Below are 22,357 nucleotides of genomic sequence, written 5' to 3'. Positions count from 1 at the left end.
CCCCTGGCTCTCCCTGGGCTCGGCTAAACTGCTTTTCATCATTCAGTTGAGCCGGGGAGATGCAGGAGATGAGCAGAACTCCTCTCTTCCTTCTTAGATACCAGTGACACTGCGAGCTACGGCAGGAGGAAGGGGGGAGGCTCCTGTGTGCCCTGCTGCAGGCTTCATCTTCTGCCTTCTCCTGCCCAACCCATATATTTCCGAGAGGCAGAGGCTGTGGGATGGGCCAGGAAGGACGTCAAGGGGCCGTGGACCATTAGCGCCAAGAAACCTTCGGGTATATGTTGCGCTTGGGATGGTATCTCTCGTCTCTGGTCTCGATATTCCAGGCTGCCTGCGAGGGCTACCCGGAAGCGCCGGAGCTGGATTTCTCGGCAGGAGAAATAGGCAGCTGCTCGTTCTCAGCGCGTCAAGAAGGCGGGGCTGCGCCAGCGGGGTCTGCTCTGCTCTGGGCTTCGGCAAGTCTGGCTGCTCCGATCTCGTCACCACCGCGTGTGTTTGCATAGGGCAATATCGGTAATATTTATACCTTTAAGGTGCCGAGATTGACGTAAGGATGGACATAGATACGTCAATAAGGATGTCATACGACTTGGTCGTTAGCACATTCTTTTGCTGAAGTTCTCGATGAAATCAAAACAATGGCCGCAGGGTTTTTCCCAGGTCTGTCATAGGTTTGATTTGTTTTGAGAACTCCGTATGCCTTATCAGGGGCTGGAGGAATATCGCTTTTCTAATTAGATGGCAAGCATTATGACCTAATCAGATAACACGTTCCTGTGCCGTAGTGTGGCTTTATCAGATAACGGTTCCTGCATCATGGGGGTTTTCTGCCTCATGGGATGGCTGCTTAGTTAACTTGTTAGTTTGTTAACCAGAATAGGGTCAGGAATAGGGGGATCGATACAGAACCTATAGGAATACATCACAGGACATTGTAATGTTGAGAGCAGCGGGCCTATATCAGGTTGTATAGGCTGCTGCTGCTCCGTTGTCTCCAATGGAGGTCTAAACATTTCAATGTTCCAAGCTTTGTCTTGTGAAGGGTTTATTGATACTGACCCTCCGCATCATCCCTTCAGATAAATTATAGATAAAAAGAACCAACACATTGATGCTTTGCTGCTTCCATTGCTCAGCATTCGAACTCTGCATCAGCTTGAACTTGAATTACTGTTGCCCAGAGAGCATGGTTTGGACAGAATTATGTACAAGGACATTAACATACCTTTGCAAACCAGATTGTTTTGATTTGCAAGTTTCATGATCTGTAAATTGAAAGATGGGGGTTATGAAGACATGGACTGGGTTGTTAGGGTCTGTTCTCTGAGACTGTGGGTGCACTCTATATTCACAGAGACCTTTCCCAGCAAAGGATCATGGCTCTTGAACCAAAAAAAATATTTATTCATAACCAGAGTTGCTTCACAATGGCGTCCAGAGAACAAGAGATTCTTTTGTTTTGTAAGTTCAGGATGGTTATTGGTAAAATGTGATGAAGTGTGATAGTCGTCTGATGCAAAACCATTTCTTTACTTCCTTTCAAGATATTCTGGGATGACCAGGCAGTGCAGCGTGGCTGCCACCCTCGGAAGAACAAAATATAATATAACTGTCAGGTAAGGATTCCTATAACTCTAAGTTTCCTTTTCCCCTGTTTCTTCTTTCTCTATTCCCTTTCTTGATCTCTGTTTTTTTTTGTCTCTTCAGCTTCAACATTTGACTCCCTCTCTGCACTACTCTTGTTGTTATCAAACTTCTGATAATCACCGCTTGGATCCACATTCCCCCTGGTACATGTTGGGAGTGTAGTGCAGGTCCAATTCTTTTTAGGTCAGTTTTGCCCAGCAGTTCCTTAACAATTGGCACATTTGTCTCCTCTTCCGGACCACATGATACCATCCTCCCTCTGTCTGTCTTTCGGCGTCTTTTCTCTTTGGATCTCACTTCCATCTCTTTGTGTCCTCCCATCCTGCCCTTTTTTGTCCTGTCTACTACAAGCAAAAGACACAGTACATGTGTGTGGACACACATGCACACAGGACTTTCTTTAGGGTGGTGCGACCGGTGGAACTGCAGCTGGTGCTGACCTTGGGGGCACTGTATTTAGAAGTAACTTATGGGTTCACAAGCATCTGCTGAAGAGTAGGTGTGGGCGGAATTTGAGTAGTCGCGCTACGCAAAGCTTCACGAAACGGTAAAAAATCTCCGCGAGCATGCAAAAGTTCAGCGAACACGTGGAATTGCTTGTTCCGCCTGTTCGCGTTGATTTTTTCCTGTTCGCGAATGCTGTTTGCGTGCTCACGAACACGCATTTTGAAAGCGCGAACAAGCAAAAAATTCCGCAAAACCGCGGATTGCAGAATTTTTGGCAATTCCGTGTTCTCCACAGAACGCTAAATTACCCAAATTCCACGAGCAGAACATAATTTATCACCCAGGCCTACTGCAGAGTTTCCTGTGCTGGACCCCTCTGGTGAGAGTGTCTTGTCTTTCCTCTGTTTTGTGTTTTTCTTTTCTTGACCCTTTTAGGTTTCCTTTACTGTTGTGCTGTTCAATAAATTGTCCCTTCCTACATCTAAACTCCTGAGGCGGAAGCCGAGAGACTTGCTGATATTGTTTTAACCATTTCTGTGATACTGTGTGTTTTTAACTCACCTACCCCCAGGCATTTAATTCTGTGACAGGGCACGATCTGGGCTTCCCCGCGCAGCGGTTTTTAGCGCTGCCGCGGGCCTCGCTACTCTTTGCCGCCATCGCCCCGGGCCAGGCCCAAACCACGCCCACTATCGCCAGGCTACGCCCCCCCGCTCTGACGTACATAAGTCGCGCTGAGTACGAGCGCGCTCAGAGGACATCTAAACTCCTGAGGCGGAAGCCAGGAGACTTGCTGATATTGTTTTAACCATTTCTGTGATACTGTGTGTTTTTAACTCACCTACCCCCAGGCATTTAATTCTGTGACAGGGCACGATCTCGGCTTCCCCGCGCAGCAGATTTTAGCACTGCCGCGGGCCTCACTACTCTTTGCCGCCATCGCCCCGGGCCACGCCCAAACCACGCCCACTATCGCCAGGCCACGCCTCTTCTCCCCCTTTAACCATATGCATTTTTAGGACGCGCAGCGGACGAGCGCAGTGGTCGAGCGCAGCGGGAGGGCCATTTGCGCGCCGAAGGCGCGCCTAAGGCAAACCCGTCTGCACCCATCCGCGACCGACCGGGGCAAGGGGCACACCACTATGTGCGATCTCTAACATATACCTCTGAACAACTGTGCTCCTTTAATAAAAATTGGCCGCTAAACCCTGCTACATTGTCTTACGCTCAAATTCTTGCCATTGCTTCGCCCATGCCTATCACGCCCGTCCCCCCCCCCCACTGCTGTCCTCCTTCTGAACACGAGATCAGCCGTTAAGCACCAGACCGAAATATTTGATCTTTTAGATTCCAATTCCCTAGACCTACTGTTTTTAACCGAAACATGGTATAGATCTGACTCCCTGCCGAGCGTCCTGGCGGCCCTCCCGCCCCACTACTCTATGCTCCGCGCAGATCGATCTGAGGAGAGAGCAGGTGGCGGGGTAGCCCTGATTGCTCGCAAGGGACTTCACTTCCAGACACTTGCATCGCCCATACTACCAGCAGCCGACTGCCTCGTAGTACGCTCCACTTCTTTGAAGATCCCAATCACCTGCGTATTAACGTATCGGCCGCCCCAGCCATCTTCTGGCTTTCTCTCCGCCTTCCAGAACATACTGGCGACCTTAGTAGTCAATAGTGCCTCTGTCCTCGTTCTGGGAGACTTCAATTTCTGGCCTACTGACCCCGCCGAGGACACCACTTCCAAAGACTTCACTCAACTGCTCCTTAGCCTCAACTTCACTCAGCACGTTCAAGGCCCCCACCCACATCCGGGGCCACATCCTTGATCAGATTTGGACACTAAACATTCCGACTTCTACTCCCACCATTTCGCCCTGTCTTTGGTCGGATCATTCCCTGCTCGCTTTTTCCTTGGATTTGAGCCTTAAAACACCACCTCCCCTCCCCAAAAACACCTGGGCAAGGAACTGGAATAAAGTCGACATTCCATCTTTGTGCAACTCGTTAGCTGCCACCTGCCCTGATCTATCGGGTTCGGCTCCACACTCCCAGGCTACCATCTTAGATCACTGGCTTACCAAAGCCTGCGACCCTGTGGCCCCCCTAAAACGGATTACCATCAACCGCATCCACAATGCTAACAAGTGGTTCAGCCCTGGTCTTAAAGCCAAGAAACTAGTTACGGCAGGCCAAACGAGCTTGGAGAAGAGCATACTGCCCTATCCGAAGACAACATTTTATTACCATACTCAGTGGATATAAACAAGCCATCCTGACAGCTAAGACCGACTATTTCTCTGGGCGCATTCTAGCTGCAGAAAGCCAGCCTGGTGAGATTTACTCCACCGTCCACGAGCTGGCATCATCGGACAGAACTCTACCCAAGATCCCCCCCTCCCAGGCCCTATGCGACTCGCTTAACGAGTTTTTTATTGAAAAAATAGCCCGTATCAAAGCCAACATCCCCCCCCTTCGCCCACTTTCACTCACCCCCAGCCACCAGGCAATAATCGGTCCCTCTCCTCAATTCCCGCACTGACTAGAGAATCTCTGCCCCCTTTACTCAGGCGTGTCAAGTCGGGCTCCCCAGCTGACATCTGCCCGGCACGCATTCTCCGTCAGATTTTCACTGAATGCCCATCGCCTGCCCTTACCCTCCTGAACAATTGCTTCACGTATGGCTTCGTGCCGGCCCCTTTCAAGACTGCTACAATCCTCCCTATACTAAAAAAAACCGGGGGCCGACCCTTCCTCCCCGGCAAACTATCGCCCTATATCTCTTCTCCCTTATTTGGGAAAGGTAGCAGAGTCCCATGTCACCCAGGTGCTCAGCTCCTTTATAGAGGACAGTAACTACCTTGCACCCTGCCAGGCGGGCTTCCGCTCCCGCCACTCTACTGAGAAGGTGGTTATTTCGGTCATGGACCAACTCAGGGAGGGACTCGATACTAACTTCCCTCAGGCCCTGGTCCTCCTGGATCTGTCTGCCGCTTTTGACACGGTGGACCATTCCATCCTCCTGTCCCGTGTCAAGGCGGCGGGCATAGGGGAACAGGTACTGACCTGGATAGGCTCCTTCCTGGACGACCGTATGTTAGAAAGGCGAACCCGGGGGCAGCAGAAGGTGTCTGACTGCCCACCCCTAGGTCTACCCCTCCTTCAGAGAAGGGACCGAGCGATGTTGAGGGGCCTCCGATGTGAGGGCCCTCTCTTAGGATCGTACAGCAGAGTAACCACACCACTACAAAAGTACACCACACGTAGGTAGAGTTTTCAAGCTTTTCTGGCAATAAGTATTGTTTCAATATATACAGCCGCTCCTAAGATCTGGAAAGTCTCGTGACAAAGGGCTAAGGTAGCGGGACAGTCTTATAGATGGTCGGTTGCAAGGAGACCCTGCGCACAGCTCTCAATCCTCGAGCTGGGGGGTTCCGGAAGGTTGGCCCGCGGCAGCACCAGCAGGCTCCAAAGATGGTTCAGCGAGTGTGGACCGCGGCAGCGACAGCAGGTTCCAAGATGGTTCAGCGAGTGTGGACCGCGGCAGCGCCAGCAGGTTCCAAGATGGTTCAGCGAGGGTGGACCGCGGCAGCGCCAGCAGGTTCCAAGATGGTTCAGCGAGTGTGGACCGCGGCAGCGCCAGCAGGTTCCAAGATGGTTCAGCGAGTGTGGACCGCGGCAGCGCCAGCAGGCTCCAAGATGATTACAGTGAAGATGGACCGCGGCAGCGCCAGCAGGCTCCAGGTAGACCAGCAAGATGAGTTCCTCTCAGGGTCAGCCGCGACAGCGTCGGCATGGCTTCTCGACTCCGGGATACAACTGCCGGCCTACTCCGGGGCTGGCCCAGATATAGGTCTGGAGTCCTTTGATGTCCGGACCCTCTCGCCTGGAGGTCAGAGGGGCCGGGATGATGGTGTCCAGACACCCAGCAGGGGGGCGGAGCCAGCGCGCAGGGAGGCCGGAGGGTGATCGATACCAGGCGTCCGGGGACGGTTGGAGAGCCATCGAAACTCCCCTCCTCTTGTCTCTGGTTGAGTGGCCACTCTACCACCCGGAGGTTCTTGGTGCCTCGATGGCGGGCTCGCTGGGGCTGTGGCCGCGGCTGGGCCGGGACCACGTGTCTGTGACGTGATGGCCCAAGATGGCGTCGGGCCTGGAATGTGGGTCCGTGGTGGGCACCGGACCGGTACTGCTGGGGCGGCCCGAGGGTGCCGTGTCAGTGGTTGTAGGCCGCCGGGTGGCGGATCTGGTGGTTGGTAGGTCGTGCAGAGGGGTGCCCAGGGCCGACCCGGGCTGGATGGAGGGCCGATGTCGTCCGGGGCCCGCCATGCGGGAGGGGTAGGACCACGCCACGAGGCCGGGTCCAACACACGTCCCCTCCAGCTGAAGGCAGGGGAGAGTCACCCATCTTCTTGGGGATTCTCCTCGCCGAGGCGGAAGAATCTGGAGAGGCCGTCAGCGTTGGCGTGGTTGTTGCCAGGGCGATGCTCCACGGTGAAGTTCATCCCTTGGAGGGAGATGGACCAACGTAGCAACTTCGGGTTCTCGCCCGCATCTGCATCAACCACCGCAGGGGCTGATGGTCGGTCTGTACCCGGAAGTGGGTGCCGAAGAGGTAGGGCCGGAGTTTCTTGAGGGCCCACACGACGGCGAAGGCTTCCCTCTCGATGGTGCTCCATCGTTGTTCTCTGGCCAGCAGGCGCCGGCTGATGAAGGCCACCGGAAGGTCGATTCCGTCAGAGTTCATTTGGGAGAGGACGGCCCCAATGCCGTGTTCCGAGGCGTCAGTTTGGACGATGAACTCTCGGCTGTAGTCGGGGGCCTGGAGCACCGGGGCGGTGCACATGGCAGTTTTTAGTGTTTCAAAGGCTATTTGGCACTCGGGGGTCCAGTGCACCTTCGGGGGTAGTCTCTTGGAGGTTAGTTCTGTGAGGGGCCCCACAATGCTCCCATAGTCCTTTATGAACCACCGATAGTATCCAGTGAGCCCCAGGAAGGCTCGGACGGCGGTCTGGGTGACGGGGGGCTCCCAGGCCTGGATGGCGTTGATCTTGGGTTGTAGGGGAGCCACTTGGCCACTCCCCACTTGGTGTCCCAGATAGGTCACGGACCCTTGACCGATCTGGCACTTGCTGGCTTTTATTGTTAGTCCGGCCCGTTGGAGGGCCGTCAGGACCTTCCAGAGGTGGGACAGGTGCTCATCCCACTGAAGGCTGTACACGGCAATGTCGTCCAGGTCGGCGGCACTGAACTCTTCTAGCCCCGCCAGCACCCTATTCACAAGTCTCTGAAAGGTGGCCGGGGCGTTTTTCATGCCGAAGGGCATCACTTTGAAATGGTAGTGGCCATCCGGGGTCGAGAAAGCGGATCGTTCTTGTGCTCCTGGCGTGAGGCCGATTTGCCAGTACCCGGCCGTGAGGTCGAAGGTGCTGAGGTACCTGGCGGCTCCCAGGTGATCGATCAGTTCATCCGCTCGGGGAATGGGATGGGCGTCGGTCCTGGTGACGGCATTCAGTCCCCGGTAGTCGACACAGAACCGCAGCTCTGGGGGCACCCCGGGGGCGGCGGCCTTAGGGACCAGGACGACGGGACTGGCCCATGGACTGTCTGAGGGTTCGACTACCCCTAGGGCTAGCATTTTGGAAACTTCGGCTTGGATACAGGCCCGGACTCGGTCGGGGACTCTGTAGGCTCGGTGCCGCACGGGCGGGCTGTCCCCGGTGTCAACGTCGTGAACACACCACTGTGTGACCCCGGGGGTGAGGGAGAATAAGTTTGCAAATTGACCCAGTAGTTTCTGGCAGTCCTGGCGCTGTTTGGGTGTCAGCGTGGGAGAGAGGGAGACCCCCTCGACAGAACCATCTTTCTCGGTGGTGCTCAGGAGGTCTGGTAGAGGCTCGGAGTAGTCCTCTGCTCCGTCATCGGTAGCCAACAATAGGCTCAGTTCGGTGCGGACAAAGTGGGGTTTGAGCCGGTTGGCGTGTAAGACCCGGAGGGGGTTCCGGGGAGACTCCATGTCCACTAGGTATGTGACGGGGCTCTTGCGCTCCACCACATTGAAGGGCCCCGTCCATTTTTCCTGGAGGGCGCCGGGATCGACTGGGGACATGACCCAGACCTGCTGGCCCGGCTCGAATTCAATGGACGAGGCGTTTTCATCATACCAGCGTTTCATCTCCTCTTGACTGGCTTTGAGGTTGGTTTCGGCCAGTTCCCGGAACTTCCGAGTCTGGTTGCGGAGAGTCTAAAGGTATCGGAAAACATTGGGCGGAGCATCGGAGGCGGCCAGCTCCCAGCCTTCTTTGACCAGGATAAGGGGGCCTCGCACAGGGTGTCCATATAATAGTTCAAAGGGGCTGAACCCCAGGGATTTCTGGGGTACTTCCCGGTAGGCGAACAGGAGGCATGGCAGCAGAACGTCCCATTTGCGCCGGAGGGGTTCTTCTAGGCCCTTGATCATTCCTTTCAGGGTCCTATTAAATCGCTCCACTAGTCCGTTCCCTTGAGGGTGATACGGGGTGGTGAACTTATATGCGACCCCGCACTGTTGCCATAGGGACCGCATATATTTTGATATAAAGTTTGTGCCCCGATCACTTACGACCTCTCGGGGGAAGCCGACTCTAGAGAAGATCCCCATGAGCGCTCGGCCCACTACGGGGGCTGTGATAGTCCGGAGGGGGATAGCTTCTGGGTAGCGGGTGGCATGGTCCACCAGGACGAGGATGAAACTGTGCCCCTGAGAGGTTGGAGGATCCAGGGGCCCCACGATGTCGATCCCTACTCGCTCGAAGGGAGTGGTCACCACGGGAAATGGTTGGAGTGGGGCTTTGATTTTCCCCCCACTCTTCCCACTGGCTTGGCAGGTCGGACAGGTTCGGCAGTGGTTATACACATCGCTGCGCATCTTCGGCCAATAAAAGTGGGTCACCAGGCGGCTGTAGGTTTTGTCCTGCCCCAGGTGCCCAGCGAGGGGCACATCATGTGCCAGATTTAAGAGGAAGTCTCTGAAGTGGAGGGGGACGACTAGCACTCGGCCGGCCCCCAGCTCGGCGATTTTCTGTTCACTGTACAGGAGGTCCTGGTCCCAATAGATCCAGTGGGACCCCGAGGGGGCTCCTGTGGCTTGTGTGGCGGCTTGTTGTCGGAGTCCCTCAAGGGAAGGACAGGTCCTTTGTTCCCGAAGGAACTGCTCGCGGGTGGGGCCCCCTTCTTGTGCGCAACTGGGCTAGTGCTTGAAGGGGCCCGAGCTCGGGAAGTTCTTCATGGCTGGGGCCCTGCGGCCCCAGTTCGGGTTCGGCTGTGGCAGTGGTGGGTGGCGGAGGTGCCGGCCATTCAGGTTCTTCGGGCAGATTGTCTTCGGTTGGGACTGCGTCCCGGGTGGACATGGATCGGGTCGTTACGCAAACCCACTCAGGAAGGCCTAGCATCCCCAGATGCTCTCTTCGTTCGATCTGTGCCCAGGGGGAACTTTCCAGGTCGTTCCCTAGAAGGCAGTCTACTGGGGCATCGTCTCGGACGGTGACTTTCAGCATGCCGGACACTCCTCCCCACTCGAAGGGGATGCGGGCCATCTGGCACAGGCTCTCGGAATTGTCCGCTAACCGGACAGGGCACAGAACGTGTGGCAAGATTTGTTCTGGGGTCACCAGATGGCAGCGGACGGCGGTTATGCTGGCCCCGTGTCACGGAGAGCCTCGGCCCGGCGTCCGTTAATGGTGACCCACTGGCGGTACTTCTGGGTGTTGATCGGAATCTGGTCTCGGGGGATCATGTCTTTGTCGCCCAGGGAGGCGAGGCACATGGCCGCGGACTCCCATTCTTCGGGTCCCATAGGGAACACTTCTCCTTCATCTTGTTCTTCGCTCAGGGCGGCTGCAGTGATTTGTCGACCGGGGGGCCCGGTGGGGCCGGGCCGTTGGTTCATGGGGCAGAGAGGATCATTGGCATAGTGACCCAGCCGCTGGCATCTGTGGCACGTGACGTTGGGGCGGGCTCCCGGTCGGGCTGAAGGGGCCCCCCTTGGGCTGGAGGCTGGGGTAGAGGAGGCGGGCGACGACCCCAGCGGAAGGTCTCGGCCTCGGCTGATGCCCGACCCGCCGCATCGCGGCCGGTGGTTCCCCGGGGACCCTCGTCCGTATTCTCCTGTAGGGGTCCGGTGGACATGGTTGCTCGCCCACCGATCTGCTTCGACCGCTAACTTTCGCGGCTCGGTCAACTTGCTGTCGAGGAGGTGCTGTCGTAGTTCAATGAAGCAGTTGTTGGAGAGGTGTTCCCATAATATAAGGTCGACCAACTGCTGGTAGTTAGTGACCTGACTGCCTTTGACCCACCCCTCGAAGGCTCTGCTAAAAAAGTTCACATATTCCACCCAAGTTGTACCGGGGATTTTTTTACAGTCTCGGAACCTCTGCCGGTACATTTCGGGGGTGAGTCCGTAGCGTGTGAGTAGGGCCGTTTTCATGTGTTCATAGGAAGTCATTTCGGTGTCAGGGAGTTCCAGCAGGGCGTCCCTCCCTTCGTTGACGAACTTTCCCCACAGGCCGGCGCCCCAGTCCTTCAGGGGCACCCGATGGGCGGTCATGGCCACCTCGTAGGCTTTGAACCATTGCTGGATGTCGTCGTTCTTGTAGTATTCTTTGACTACATCTTTCGGTAGGTGAACCTTGGTGTCCATGGGAGGGGCCGAGGTCTTGGCCCCGGCTGCGCTGTCTTCGTTGAGCTTTGCTTTGATTTCGAGTTCTTTCAGGCCTCGTTCGTGTTCATAGGCTAATCGTTTTTCTTCGAGGTCACGTTGTCTCCGTTTTTCTTCTAGATCCCCCTCCAGCCATAGTTGCTCGAGGGCTATTTTTTCTCCGCTAGCTGGAGTTCTCCGTCTAACCGGAGACGTGCAAGCTCCAGTTCGTGTAACCGGTTGCGCTCTCGTTCTCGAGCGTCTTCATATATGAGTTCCGTATTTAGGGTTGCGGTTCTTTCCCCCGTCGGGGGTGCGCTTGTTTCCGGTTGTCCATTCGGGCTATTCTCCTCTTGGGGTGGCCTGTCTCGGGTTTCCACCCAGGCTTGTAGGGCCGATTTGAAGTCCTCTTTTGTGTTCAGGCCAGTGGTAGCGATACCCATATCTTTACAGAATTGTTTTAGTTCTTTGTGGCTATATTCTTCCATCTTTTCTTTCTGGAATTCGGTAGGTGGATTTGTTCCTTGGGTCGTCATGGTCTCCGTGTGCTGTAGCGGGTAGATCCCTCTCTGTACGATTTTGTGTGGGCTCGTATCGCAGCGCCTGCCTCCAATGTTAGAAAGGCTAACCCGGGGGCAGCAGAAGGTGTCTGACTGCCCACCCCTAGGTCTACCCCTCCTTCAGAGAAGGGACCGAGCGATGTTGAGGGGCCTCCGATGTGAGGGCCCTCTCTTAGGATCGTAGAGCAGAGTAACCACACCACTACAAAAGTACACCACACGTAGGTAGAGTTTTCAAGCTTTATCTGGCGATAAGTATTGTTTCAATATATACAGCCGCTCCTAAGATCTGGAAAGTCTCGTGACAAAGGGGTAAGGTAGCCGGACAGTCTTATAGATGGTCGGTTGCAAGGAGACCCTGCGCACAGCTCTCAATCCTCGAGCTGGGGGGTTCCGGAAGGTTGGGCCGCGGCAGCGCCAGCAGGCTCCAAAGATGGTTCAGCGAGTGTGGACCGCGGCAGCGCCAGCAGGTTCCAAGATGGTTCAGCGAGTGTGGACCGCGGCAGCGCCAGCAGGTTCCAAGATGGTTCAGCGAGGGTGGACCGCGGCAGCGCCAGCAGGTTCCAAGATGGTTCAGCGAGTGTGGACCGCGGCAGCGCCAGCAGGTTCCAAGATGGTTCAGCGAGTGTGGACCGCGGCAGCGCCAGCAGGCTCCAAGATGGTTACAGCGAAGAAGGACCGCGGCAGCGCCAGCAGGCTCCAGGTAGACCAGCAAGATGAGTTCCTTTCAGGGTCAGCCGCGACAGCGTCGGCAGGGCTTCTCGACTCCGGGATACAACTGCCGGCCTACTCCGTGGCTGGCCCAGATATAGGTCTGGAGTCCTTTGATGTCCGGACCCTCTCGCCTGGAGGTCAGAGGGGCCGGGATGATGGTGTCCAGACACCCAGCAGGGGGGCGGAGCCAGCGCCCAGGGAGGCCGGAGGGTGATCGATACCAGGCGTCCGGGGACGGTTGGAGAGCCATCGAAACTCCCCTCCTCTTGTCTCTGGTTGAGTGGCCACTCTACCACCCGGAGGTTCTTGGTGCCTCGATGGCGGGCTCGCTGGGGCTGTGGCCGCGGCTGGGCCGGGACCACGTGTCTGTGACGTGATGGCCCAAGATGGCGTCGGGCCTGGAATGTGGGTCCGTGGTGGGCACCGGACCGGTACTGCTGGGGCGGCCCGAGGGTGCCGTGTCAGTGGTTGTGGGCCGCCGGGTGGCGGATCTGGTGGTTGGTAGGTCGTGCAGAGGGGTGCCCAGGGCCGACCCGGGCTGTATGGAGGGCCGATGTGGTCCGGGGCCCGCCATGCGGGAGGGGTAGGACCACGCCACGAGCCGGGTCCAACACCGTACTCAGGCGGTCGACCTTGCTGAATTCTCGGCCCGCCTCGCAAGGTGAATTGTGGTGTCCCTCAGGGCTCCTCTCTCCATCCCCTTTTATTTAACCTTTACATTTTTCCTCTTATTTTTGCACTGCAACAATTGGAGGTCACAGTCTATAACTATGCTGATGACCTCCAACTTATTTTGAATTTTTCTTCCCCTTCACCCGGCATCACTAGCTTCCAGTCCGTCATGATGTTTATCCAGGACTGGATGAATGCAAACCACCTCAAACTCAACCCGGATAAAATAGAGCTTATTCTGTCTGGAGGCAGTGGCAACCCCTGGTCTCCCTCATTCTGGCCCCCCTCTCTTGGCCCACCTCCCACCCCCTCTCACTCAGTTAAGACCCTCGGCATCACACTTAATCATCATTTGTCACTTCACACCCACATCAGCTCTGTTGTTTCTTCTTGTTTCTTTACCTTGCGTATTATTAGGAAAGTATCCCGGTTTTTCTCTACCTCTGCACTCAAATTGATTGTAATGGCCATGGTCTTATCCAAGATCGATTATGGGAACATTATTTATAATGGTGCCCCCGCTTATGCACTCCAACGCCTTCAGCTGGTGCAGAACGAGGCAGCCCGCCTGGTACATGGCCTATCTAAATATCATCACTCCTCACCCCTTCTCACGGCACTTCACTGGCTTCCCATCAAACAACGGGCCCTTTTCAAACTCGGCTGCCTCACTTTCCAAGCCCGGGCGGGCACTGCTCCTGCTTTCATCAATTCTGCCATCACCAACTACAGCCCTTCTAGAGACTTACGTTCCTCCACTAAATCCCTATTAGTCATTCCCCGCTTCAAGAAAAAAAGATCGGGAGGCCAGAAATTCTCGGTCCTTGCGCCCACTTTCTGGAACTCTCTTCCGCCCCCTGTCAGACTCTCCCCCTCCTACACTGAATTCCGCAAAGCCCTCAAGACTTTTTAGGTCTCGCCTCTCAATGCGCATGCGCATTAAGCGAGACTATAGGGGCTTAAACAAGGTTTACCTACACTGGCGATTTGATGCTGTGCCTGTGCGCTTTTAGGTCAATGCGCAAGCGCATTGACCTAAAATGCGCGTGCACATCATCAAATCGCCATCTGTTCCCCAGCAGCACTCCTCCCACTCCTTTGAAGTGAAGCTTAGCTTCACTTCAAAGGCCCCTGCTGCTTCACACTCGCCGCTCTCCCCGCTCCGCGTCGCATTTCTCCTCCCCCCTCCCCACAGCAATGCCCTCCGTCTTGTTAGGTCGAGCGACCTATCTCAATGCGCATGCGCATTGAGCGGGAGCGAGATATGTAGGGGCTTATCGAGAGTTTACCTAACTGGCGATTCCACTGGCGATCCCATGCAGTGCATGTGCTTTTTAGGTCATTGCGCAAGCGCAAGCCCTAAAAAGCGCGTGCACAATGCCACCAGCCGCCTGCCTGCCTGCCTCGCATTACCAGATCAAAGGCAGCCCTCCCAGCGCATTTCTCACTCCCTAATTATTCACGGCCGGTCGGCCGTACTTTCAGTTTCACGGCCGCGTCTCAAGCATGCCAAGTTACAAGCTTCATTTCTTTGTTCGCAATTTCAAATTTTTTTTTTCTTCAATGTGGCTATTTATGTGCATTTTTATTTTATCAGCAAGTTTATATTGTTTAATTTTCAAGGACCCCATGAGTATGTGCTGCGGACCCCACTTTAAAGATCGATTTTACATTAAGCAAATGATGCTCGAAATTCCCAAATGTAAAATAACCCAAAGCAAAAAAGTAACGGCCGGTCGGCCGTACTTTCAGTTTCACGGCCGCGTCTTAAGCATGCCAAGTTACAAGCTTCATTTCTTTGTCTGCAATTTCACATTTATTTTTATTTATAGAGTTTTTTTTTCTTCAATGTGGCTATTTATGTGCATTTTTATTTTATCAGCAAGTTTATATTGTTTAATTTTCAAGGACCCCATGAGTAGGTGCTGCGGACCCCACTTTAAAAATCGATTTTACATTAAGCAAATGATGCTCGAAATTCCCAAATGTAAAATAACCCAAAGCAAAAAAGTATACCATTTCTTTTCTCTCCTACTCTGTGGATCTAATGTCCCCATCTCCGGGTGACACATTGCTTTGAAATGTTATAATGTCAAATATCTGTTTTTCTCTGTCAAATCCATCCCTACATTAATCTCCTTAAGCCTCGCGTTCCTTTTCTTCTTTGCCGTGAGATTTATCCCTCTGACCACTTGTAATTTTACAAATCAGCCGATCGATTCCAAACAGTGTTGGAGAGAAGGGTTGTGTGGCGGATATTTCTGGCTCAGTAAAACATGCTGAATTTCTTCTGGTGTCGTTTTCGGACGCTGGAACATCATTCAGCAGTGCCGGCATTTGTCTGTATTAGCCTGCATGGAAGGGAGGGGGCTTCATTTTAACATCCAGCTAAGCAGAAACAAAGGCCTGATTTAAAAGACCATCAGCCCGTCTTTTGTTCAAGCCATCTGAGCCTAACACCTAGATGCCAGTGCAATGGAAGAAAGCAGAGGCAGACAGCTAATTACTTCACACATACTTAAGCAAAACCTTTGGAGCCAGTTGTTTTAACTTTGTTTAACTCCCTACGAAAGAGATGTGCTTACACATTTTTAATCTTGCCTCCCAAAGCAACACGACTTAAGATACTACGCCCCCTCATGTGAGACCTTCACACCCTCATCGCCGCTCTCCCTGCTCCGCCCCCTCCCCTGCCCGCTGTGTCGCATTACTCCTCCCCCCAGCAATGCCCTCCGTCTTGTTCTCCTTCGTCGCTTGTTCCTTACCCCAGTTTCCCTTCCTCCTTGCCTCTCCTATTTCTTTATCCAAGCCCCTCGTATTCACTATAATACAGTCCACGTTGATTGAGCACAGGGTCAAAGAAAGGATTATTGTCATTATAATGGAAATGAAAACAAGGCATGCGCAACCCACCATCTACAACCCTTACATTAACATTGGTCAGTGATTGGTACAAAATAAGTACCCCTCTGTATATAATAAAAATGTCATGCCACATCCACCACCACATCCACCACCACATCCACCATCACTACCACATCCACCACCACATCCACCACCACATCCACCGCATCCACCACCACCACATCCACCGCATCCACCACAACCACATTCACCGCATCCACCACCGCATCCACCACCGCATCCACCACCACATCCACCATCACCACCACATCCACCATCACCACCACATCCACCACCACATCCATCATCACCTCTACATCCACCATGACATCCACCGCCACATCCACCACCCCATCCACCACCACCACCACCGCATCCACCACCACCACCGCATCCACCACCACATCCACCGTAATCCACCACCACCACATCCACCGCATCCACCACCGCATCCACCACCGCATCCACCACCGCATCCACCACCACATCCACCACCACCACCACATCCACCACTACGTCCACCATCACCTCCACATCCACCATGACATCCACCGCCACATCCACCACCACATCCACCACCACACCCACCACCACCACATCCACCACCACATCCACCACCACATCCACCACCACATCCACCACCACATCCACCACCACATCCACCACATCCACCACACCCACATCCCCCACATCCACCACCACCTCCACCACCACCTCCACCACCACCTCCACCACCACATCCACCACCACATCCACCACCACATCCACCACCACATCCACCACCACATCCACCACCACATCCACCCCCACATCCACCCCCACATCCACCCCCACCACCATCACCACCACATCCACCACCACCACCACCACATCCACCACCACCATATCCCCCAGATCCACCACCACCACATCTATGTGTGTGTGTGTGTGTGTGTGTAGCTGTGTGTGTGTGTAGGTGCAAATGCAATGTTCTTGGATTTTCGTCACAATAAAATACCCTGAACATAATCTTCACAAAAGTTATTTACAAACGTTTAAGCTATTTGCATTATAAATTACAATAAATTGTATTTAAGTATTAATTATTTACAAAATTAAAAGCCATTGTTATTTGCAATATCAATACATCTAAGTCACGTAAATACAACACACATTGCATTACAAATGCTATAGGTGTCACATTTGCGAAAGTTAAAACTATCGACATTGTAACTGACAAAGCTATTACTTTTGCTATTTTCAAAACCAACACATAAATAAAAACAGTGTCATTTACAATACCAATTGCTCAAACTTTCCTAATGCGAGACCTATTGCATTTCCAATGCTTGTTTGTTCCAGCAAGCTTTTAGCTTATAGTCCCCGGTTTCCTCCCCAGCTCATGAATCTTCTAGCGCCAAGAAACTGCATAGTGAATGTGCGCTCTATAAATTGTTAAAAATTCAAATTCAAATTCCTAGATCACTGGAAAAAGGAATAGATTAACAGTCTAGGTGGGAAGGGGAGTAAATAACATCTAGTAATTTATTACAAGAATTACAAATATCTCACTATGACGCCAGCCGTTGCCACTGAAATTGCAATTTGATAGTGATGGCTGCTTCTGAGAATCTGTGTTTCTTTCTTAAATATTTACTTCTTTTGCTCTCACATCCTTGATTTCCAGTGATCCCGAGCTCCCGATCTACACTGTTTCACCACTATCAGAAATGCAACTCAAACTGATTTCGTATCTTGTTTTTGTTAATGCTTTCTTTGTGCAAAGTATAAAGTCACAAATATTTTGTCTTTGTGTTGATTTACAATTTTTGACTCCATTTCTACAGGTGACAGAAGCATGAACAGAAAAAAGAAGGTTTAAATTTAGTGAAACACAACGAAAAGGATTATTTCAAAGAAAGTTAAAACATTCTCGAGCTCTAGAGAAGAAACACATTCTATGTGCCAGGAATGGTGCGGCTGTTGGAGCGGAAGAAACTGGTGTTTGTGAAAGTTGTCAAATCCTAAAGGAAAATGATCATAAATGTTTACCAAGTGTCAGTAACTGAGATTGAGGAGAACATTGGCCACAATTGATTCCCACGCAGTGCACTTGAGAAAACTCAGTGTTGTAAATTCTGTTTGATGGTTTAAGAGAAATGCTTTGGAGACCCAACCCCTCCCCAACAGATCAGCATCCCTAGACGTGTTGTGATGTGACAGAACCGTCAAAAAGACTAATATCCCCGGTTTACAAGCGCAAGCTTCTGACTGCGTCTCCTGTGATTCAGAGGAGAGAAAAGATTGTTTAAAAGAAACAAATTGTAAATGCTCTTTCTCAGATGTCGTTTCGGCAAAGATGCTGGATTATCATTTCCAATATAGGAAGATTTTCCCCCACCAACTCTGTCTCTGGGGTTGATCCGAGTAGTTTCAAAGTGTTCTGTAACTTACAAAGTCAATCATGTGCCTGTCTTAGCCGCTGAGCAAAAAAACACATATACTGGCTCAGAAAGTATAAAAGGGGCCATTATTACGCTATTGATAATTCATAAACCACCCTGGCATGCCCTAATCATCTGTCATTACTTGTATAAACAAACATACCTACCAGGCAAACACAAAAGCCCAAAGACCTAATCAGTGCTTTTAGAACTCCTAAATCAAATGTGATAAACTAGAATCACTAAATGAGACTAATCAAACAAGAGAAAATTCACTCGGGCGTAACTTGGAGAAAATGAATCCATGAGGGCATCTTATTAAACACAAGGGGCTCCTCGGTGAAAGTTAATAAGACAAGTTAGATCGGTGCCTTTAAAGGTAGGAAAATTATCTCCAGGAAAAAACTATAATCAGTTAAATACATATGTTAAGAAGAGCATCTGAAATGTATTTTAGAAGGTCATGCTGAGTTGTAACAAACAAGTACCTGATCAGAAATCAAATTCAGTCTTAAGATGACATGTAACCAGGAACAAACCCAACTTGGAGAAACAAACAACCCTAATAAGAGCAATGACTGTGAGAACAGCTTTAGTTATCAACCCCACCTCACTAAACATGAGAAAACTAGTGCTGGACGAAAACCCTATCAGTGTCGTGAATGCAAGAAAGGCTTCACTCGCAAACCCAGCCTTACGGTACATGAAAGAACCCACACTGGGCTTAAACCGTATCAGTGCTCTGAAGGCTGTAAAAGCTTCAGTACCAAATCCAATCTCACTTTACATGAAGGAACTCACACTGGGCAAAAAACGTATCAGTGCTCTGAATGCTGTAAAAGTTTCACTCGCAAATCCTATCTCACTTTACATGAAAGAAACCACACTGGACAAAAACCTTATCAGTGCTCCACGTGCCAAAAAAGCTTCAGTTTTAGTGGCAGTCTGATTCAACATCAGGGAACTCACACTGAACAAAAACCGTATCAGTGCTCTGAATGCTGTAAAAGCTTCAGTAGCAAATCCAAACTCACTTTACATGAAAGAAACCACACTGGACAAAAACCGTATCAGTGCTCTGAATGCTGTAAAAGCTTCAGTAGCAAATTCAATCTGACTGTACATGAAAGAAACCACACTGGACAAAAACCGTATCAGTGCTCTGAATGCTGTAAAAGCTTCAGTAGCAAATCCAATCTCACTTTACATGAAAGAACCCACACTGGACAAAAACCTTATCAGTGCTCTGAATGCTCGAAAAGCTTCAGTCAGAAATCCAGCCTTACTGCACATGAGCGAACTCACACTGGGCAAAAACCGTATCAGTGCTTGGAATGCTGGAAAAGTTTCAGTAGCAAATCCATTCTCACTTTACATGAAAGAGCCCACACTGGACAAAAACCTTATCAGTGCTCTGAATGCTGGAAAAACTTCAGTAGGAAATACAGCCTGACTGTACATGAGAGAACTCACACTGGACAAAAACCGTATCAGTGCTCTGAATGCGGGAAAAGCTTCAGTCAGAAATACAGCCTTACTATTCATGAAAGAGCCCACACTGGGTATAAACTGTATCAGTGCTCTGAATGCCAAAACAGTTTCTGTTACAAATCCAGTTTAACTGTACATCAGAGAATCCATACTGGCCTCAAACCGTATCAGTGCTCTGAATGCCAGAAAAGCTTCAGGCAGAAATCCAGCCTTACTGCACATGAGAGAACCCACACTGGACAGAAACCCTATCAGTGTTCTGAATCCCAGAAAAGCTTCAGTCATAAAACAACTTTCACTCACCATGAGGGAACTCACACTGGGGAAAAACCTGATTAGCTCTCTGAATGTTGAAAAAGTCGGACATCTGGTCTCACTCAACCTGCGAGAACTTACCTGGAAAAAACCTTGTCATAGCTCTAAATGCCTGGGAAGGGTCTGCTGGAGATTCAGTTTCATTCAACATGAGAGAACCCACAACGAGAAATAAAATGATCCGTGCTCTCAATGAGACAAAAACTTCAGTTGTAAATGTAACCTTTCTACATAAGAGAGACAATGTGAGAGAATAAAAGGTGCTCACTGTCAACCCTGAGGAGGAGCTTTCAGCATCGCAAAACCTTTACATGAAGCAGCCACAGAGACTCCACTCCATTGACTGTTCTACAAACTCTACTGAGAACAGCACACAGCGAGCGATGGAAATGCTTGAATTAAACTCATTCCTTTGTAACTATTTGTGGCCTCATTCCATTCAGCGTGTTTTGCTCCCTGAGTGTTTATAAGCCATGGCTCTGACCCTCAAAGGCCATTCTATCCTGAACTTTGAGGCCACGCCCCCAAGGATCTGGAATCCACGTAACCTCAAACGGTTTCCAGCATTAATGAGCCTCACCAGGGGGCTGCAGCAGGAGTCCCTTTGTCGTAGGTCTCTATGGGACCAACATTTGTTCTGTGCCACGTAGGTCTGATCACTGAGAAAAACTAAAGGTGATGGAAGGACTGCTAGTTAATCTCAGCAACACCCCACCGCATCATTCTATGGTCTTTGTGCATCTACCGACGAGGCCAGCCATATGCAAACCGTTCTTGGCTCCACCGTAAATAGTTCTAATGACTTCTGTTCCAAGGGGACATGGCCTTGCATTACAAAGATCCACTTGAGTGACCTCTTTCTATGTCCTTTTTGCGACAAATGGAACCTGCTTCCCATCTGCTGAGGACAGTTTCACCAGCTTTACAATCTCATCAGATACACCCAAGAGAGTCTCACAGATAATCAGGCCTATTCATAAACTACAATAGGACGACTAAAGTACAACAAAATGCGATTCACAAAGTATGTGCTGTCGTTCTGCCTCTCCTATCTTTTTCTTTGTGGAGTTCCCTGCCTCGACTGCAGAGTTTCCGCACATGTTTATATACTTTTTGTAGTAAATGCGAGAGGGACAGAGTGGGAGTGGGAGTAAAATGGGAAATATTTATGTATAAAGGGGAGGGGCTAAGGGAGGAGTAAGGAGGGGTGTAGGGATGGACAAGCACTCACCCACACAGGAGTAAACCCATTGCTATTTAAAAACCACACCTCTAAAGTCACAACAGCCATGATGTACCCAAAACAGTTGTACATGTACCCGAGCTCAGAGTCCAACATCACACATGGTCACCACTGGAACTGCAACACACTCCCATTAATAATAAGGGAGGTACGGACATGAATCAAAACGGCATTAAATTAAATATTTTAAACTAATTAAACATCTAAACAAATGTCATTCAAGGAAAAAAATATTTAAAAAGAAAAACATATTTAATTATTTTACAATGTTTTAATGACATTTGTTGAACACTAATATAACATTCATTTTTAGTTAAGTATAATTACATATGTTATAATTAATGCCCAAATTCAAATTTCAGGTTATTTCAGGCAATCAGGTGACACCACATTGAAGAGATTTTCATATTTTCAATCCAAATAACAGACTAACATGTCCACCACTCAAATTAATTTCAATTTTCACTATACTAATTCACCACTAATTCTTTAACCCCTTCCATGCTCATGACGGAACGGTTCCGTCATGAGCGTCGGTTGAGCTGTGCTCATGACGGAACCGTTCCGTCATGGTTCCATAAGCCCAATGGAACGTTCAGCACAGCGCAGGAATCTGCGCCGCGCTGAAGCGGTTAATTGGTTCCGTAGTAGTGTGCTACTCTCCGAAAAAGCGCTTTGATGCCTCATGAGGAGTAATAAGCACTGTATACATGCAATTACAATACAATACATTAAAAAATTATTAATACATATTATAAATGTTAATTTAGATGGGACATCTTTAATTAAACCTGAATACAAATATATCTTCTATATATTCAACTTGGGTGGAGTTTTCCCTGTGTAAAAAATATAAAGAATATTTAAATTGTTTATTACACTACTGTAAATGTTATAAACTTTAAATATAGAACAAATTAAAAAATGCTACAATAATAACTCACAGTTTACTTAGAGATTTAATTGATTTTAAATGTAAAAAATCATCTGAATTTTTTATTATGTACTCCGAATTACTGATTTGCCTTATTCACCTCTATTCGGAGGGGTACATCCTTAAAAAATCATGTATAAAATTAATTGAAAGTATTTTTTAATAGTTGCAATATTTTTAAAATTAAAAGATTAACATATATTATCATGAACTAATTAATTTTAAATATATGTAATTTTATAACATTCTTTTGAAGGTGTGTGTATTTTTACATACATCATTTTATTTTATCTTTATTTTCGAATGGGTTCGATTTTTAAGTCTCTC

The 22,357-nt window shown here is 50.4% G+C and overlaps 1 protein-coding gene across 1 annotated transcript; it reads left to right on the top strand.

Annotated features, from left to right (window-relative positions):
- Positions 1 to 1,545: 1,545 nt before the first annotated feature.
- Positions 1,546 to 20,268, top strand: LOC144826088 (uncharacterized). Its single transcript, XM_078684446.1, has 2 exons — positions 1,546 to 1,619; positions 17,451 to 20,268. Exon 2 carries the CDS (start codon positions 18,564 to 18,566, stop codon positions 19,875 to 19,877), a length of 1,314 nt encoding a protein of 437 aa, XP_078540572.1. The 5' UTR covers positions 1,546 to 1,619; positions 17,451 to 18,563; the 3' UTR covers positions 19,878 to 20,268.
- Positions 20,269 to 22,357: the final 2,089 nt, after the last annotated feature.

The sequence above is a fragment of the Lissotriton helveticus genome, chromosome 3_2 (assembly GCF_964261635.1).
Source record: "Lissotriton helveticus chromosome 3_2, aLisHel1.1, whole genome shotgun sequence".
Taxonomy (NCBI): Eukaryota; Metazoa; Chordata; class Amphibia; order Caudata; family Salamandridae; genus Lissotriton; species Lissotriton helveticus.
The sequence above is the reverse complement of the archived record's forward strand: the minus strand, read 5'-3'. Positions and strand labels throughout refer to the sequence as shown.

What these genes read in the sequence shown, in the direction of transcription:
- LOC144826088 (XM_078684446.1), top strand. Translation starts at nt 18,564, where the DNA reads ATGACATGTAACCAGGAACAAACCCAACTTGGAGAAACAAACAACCCT.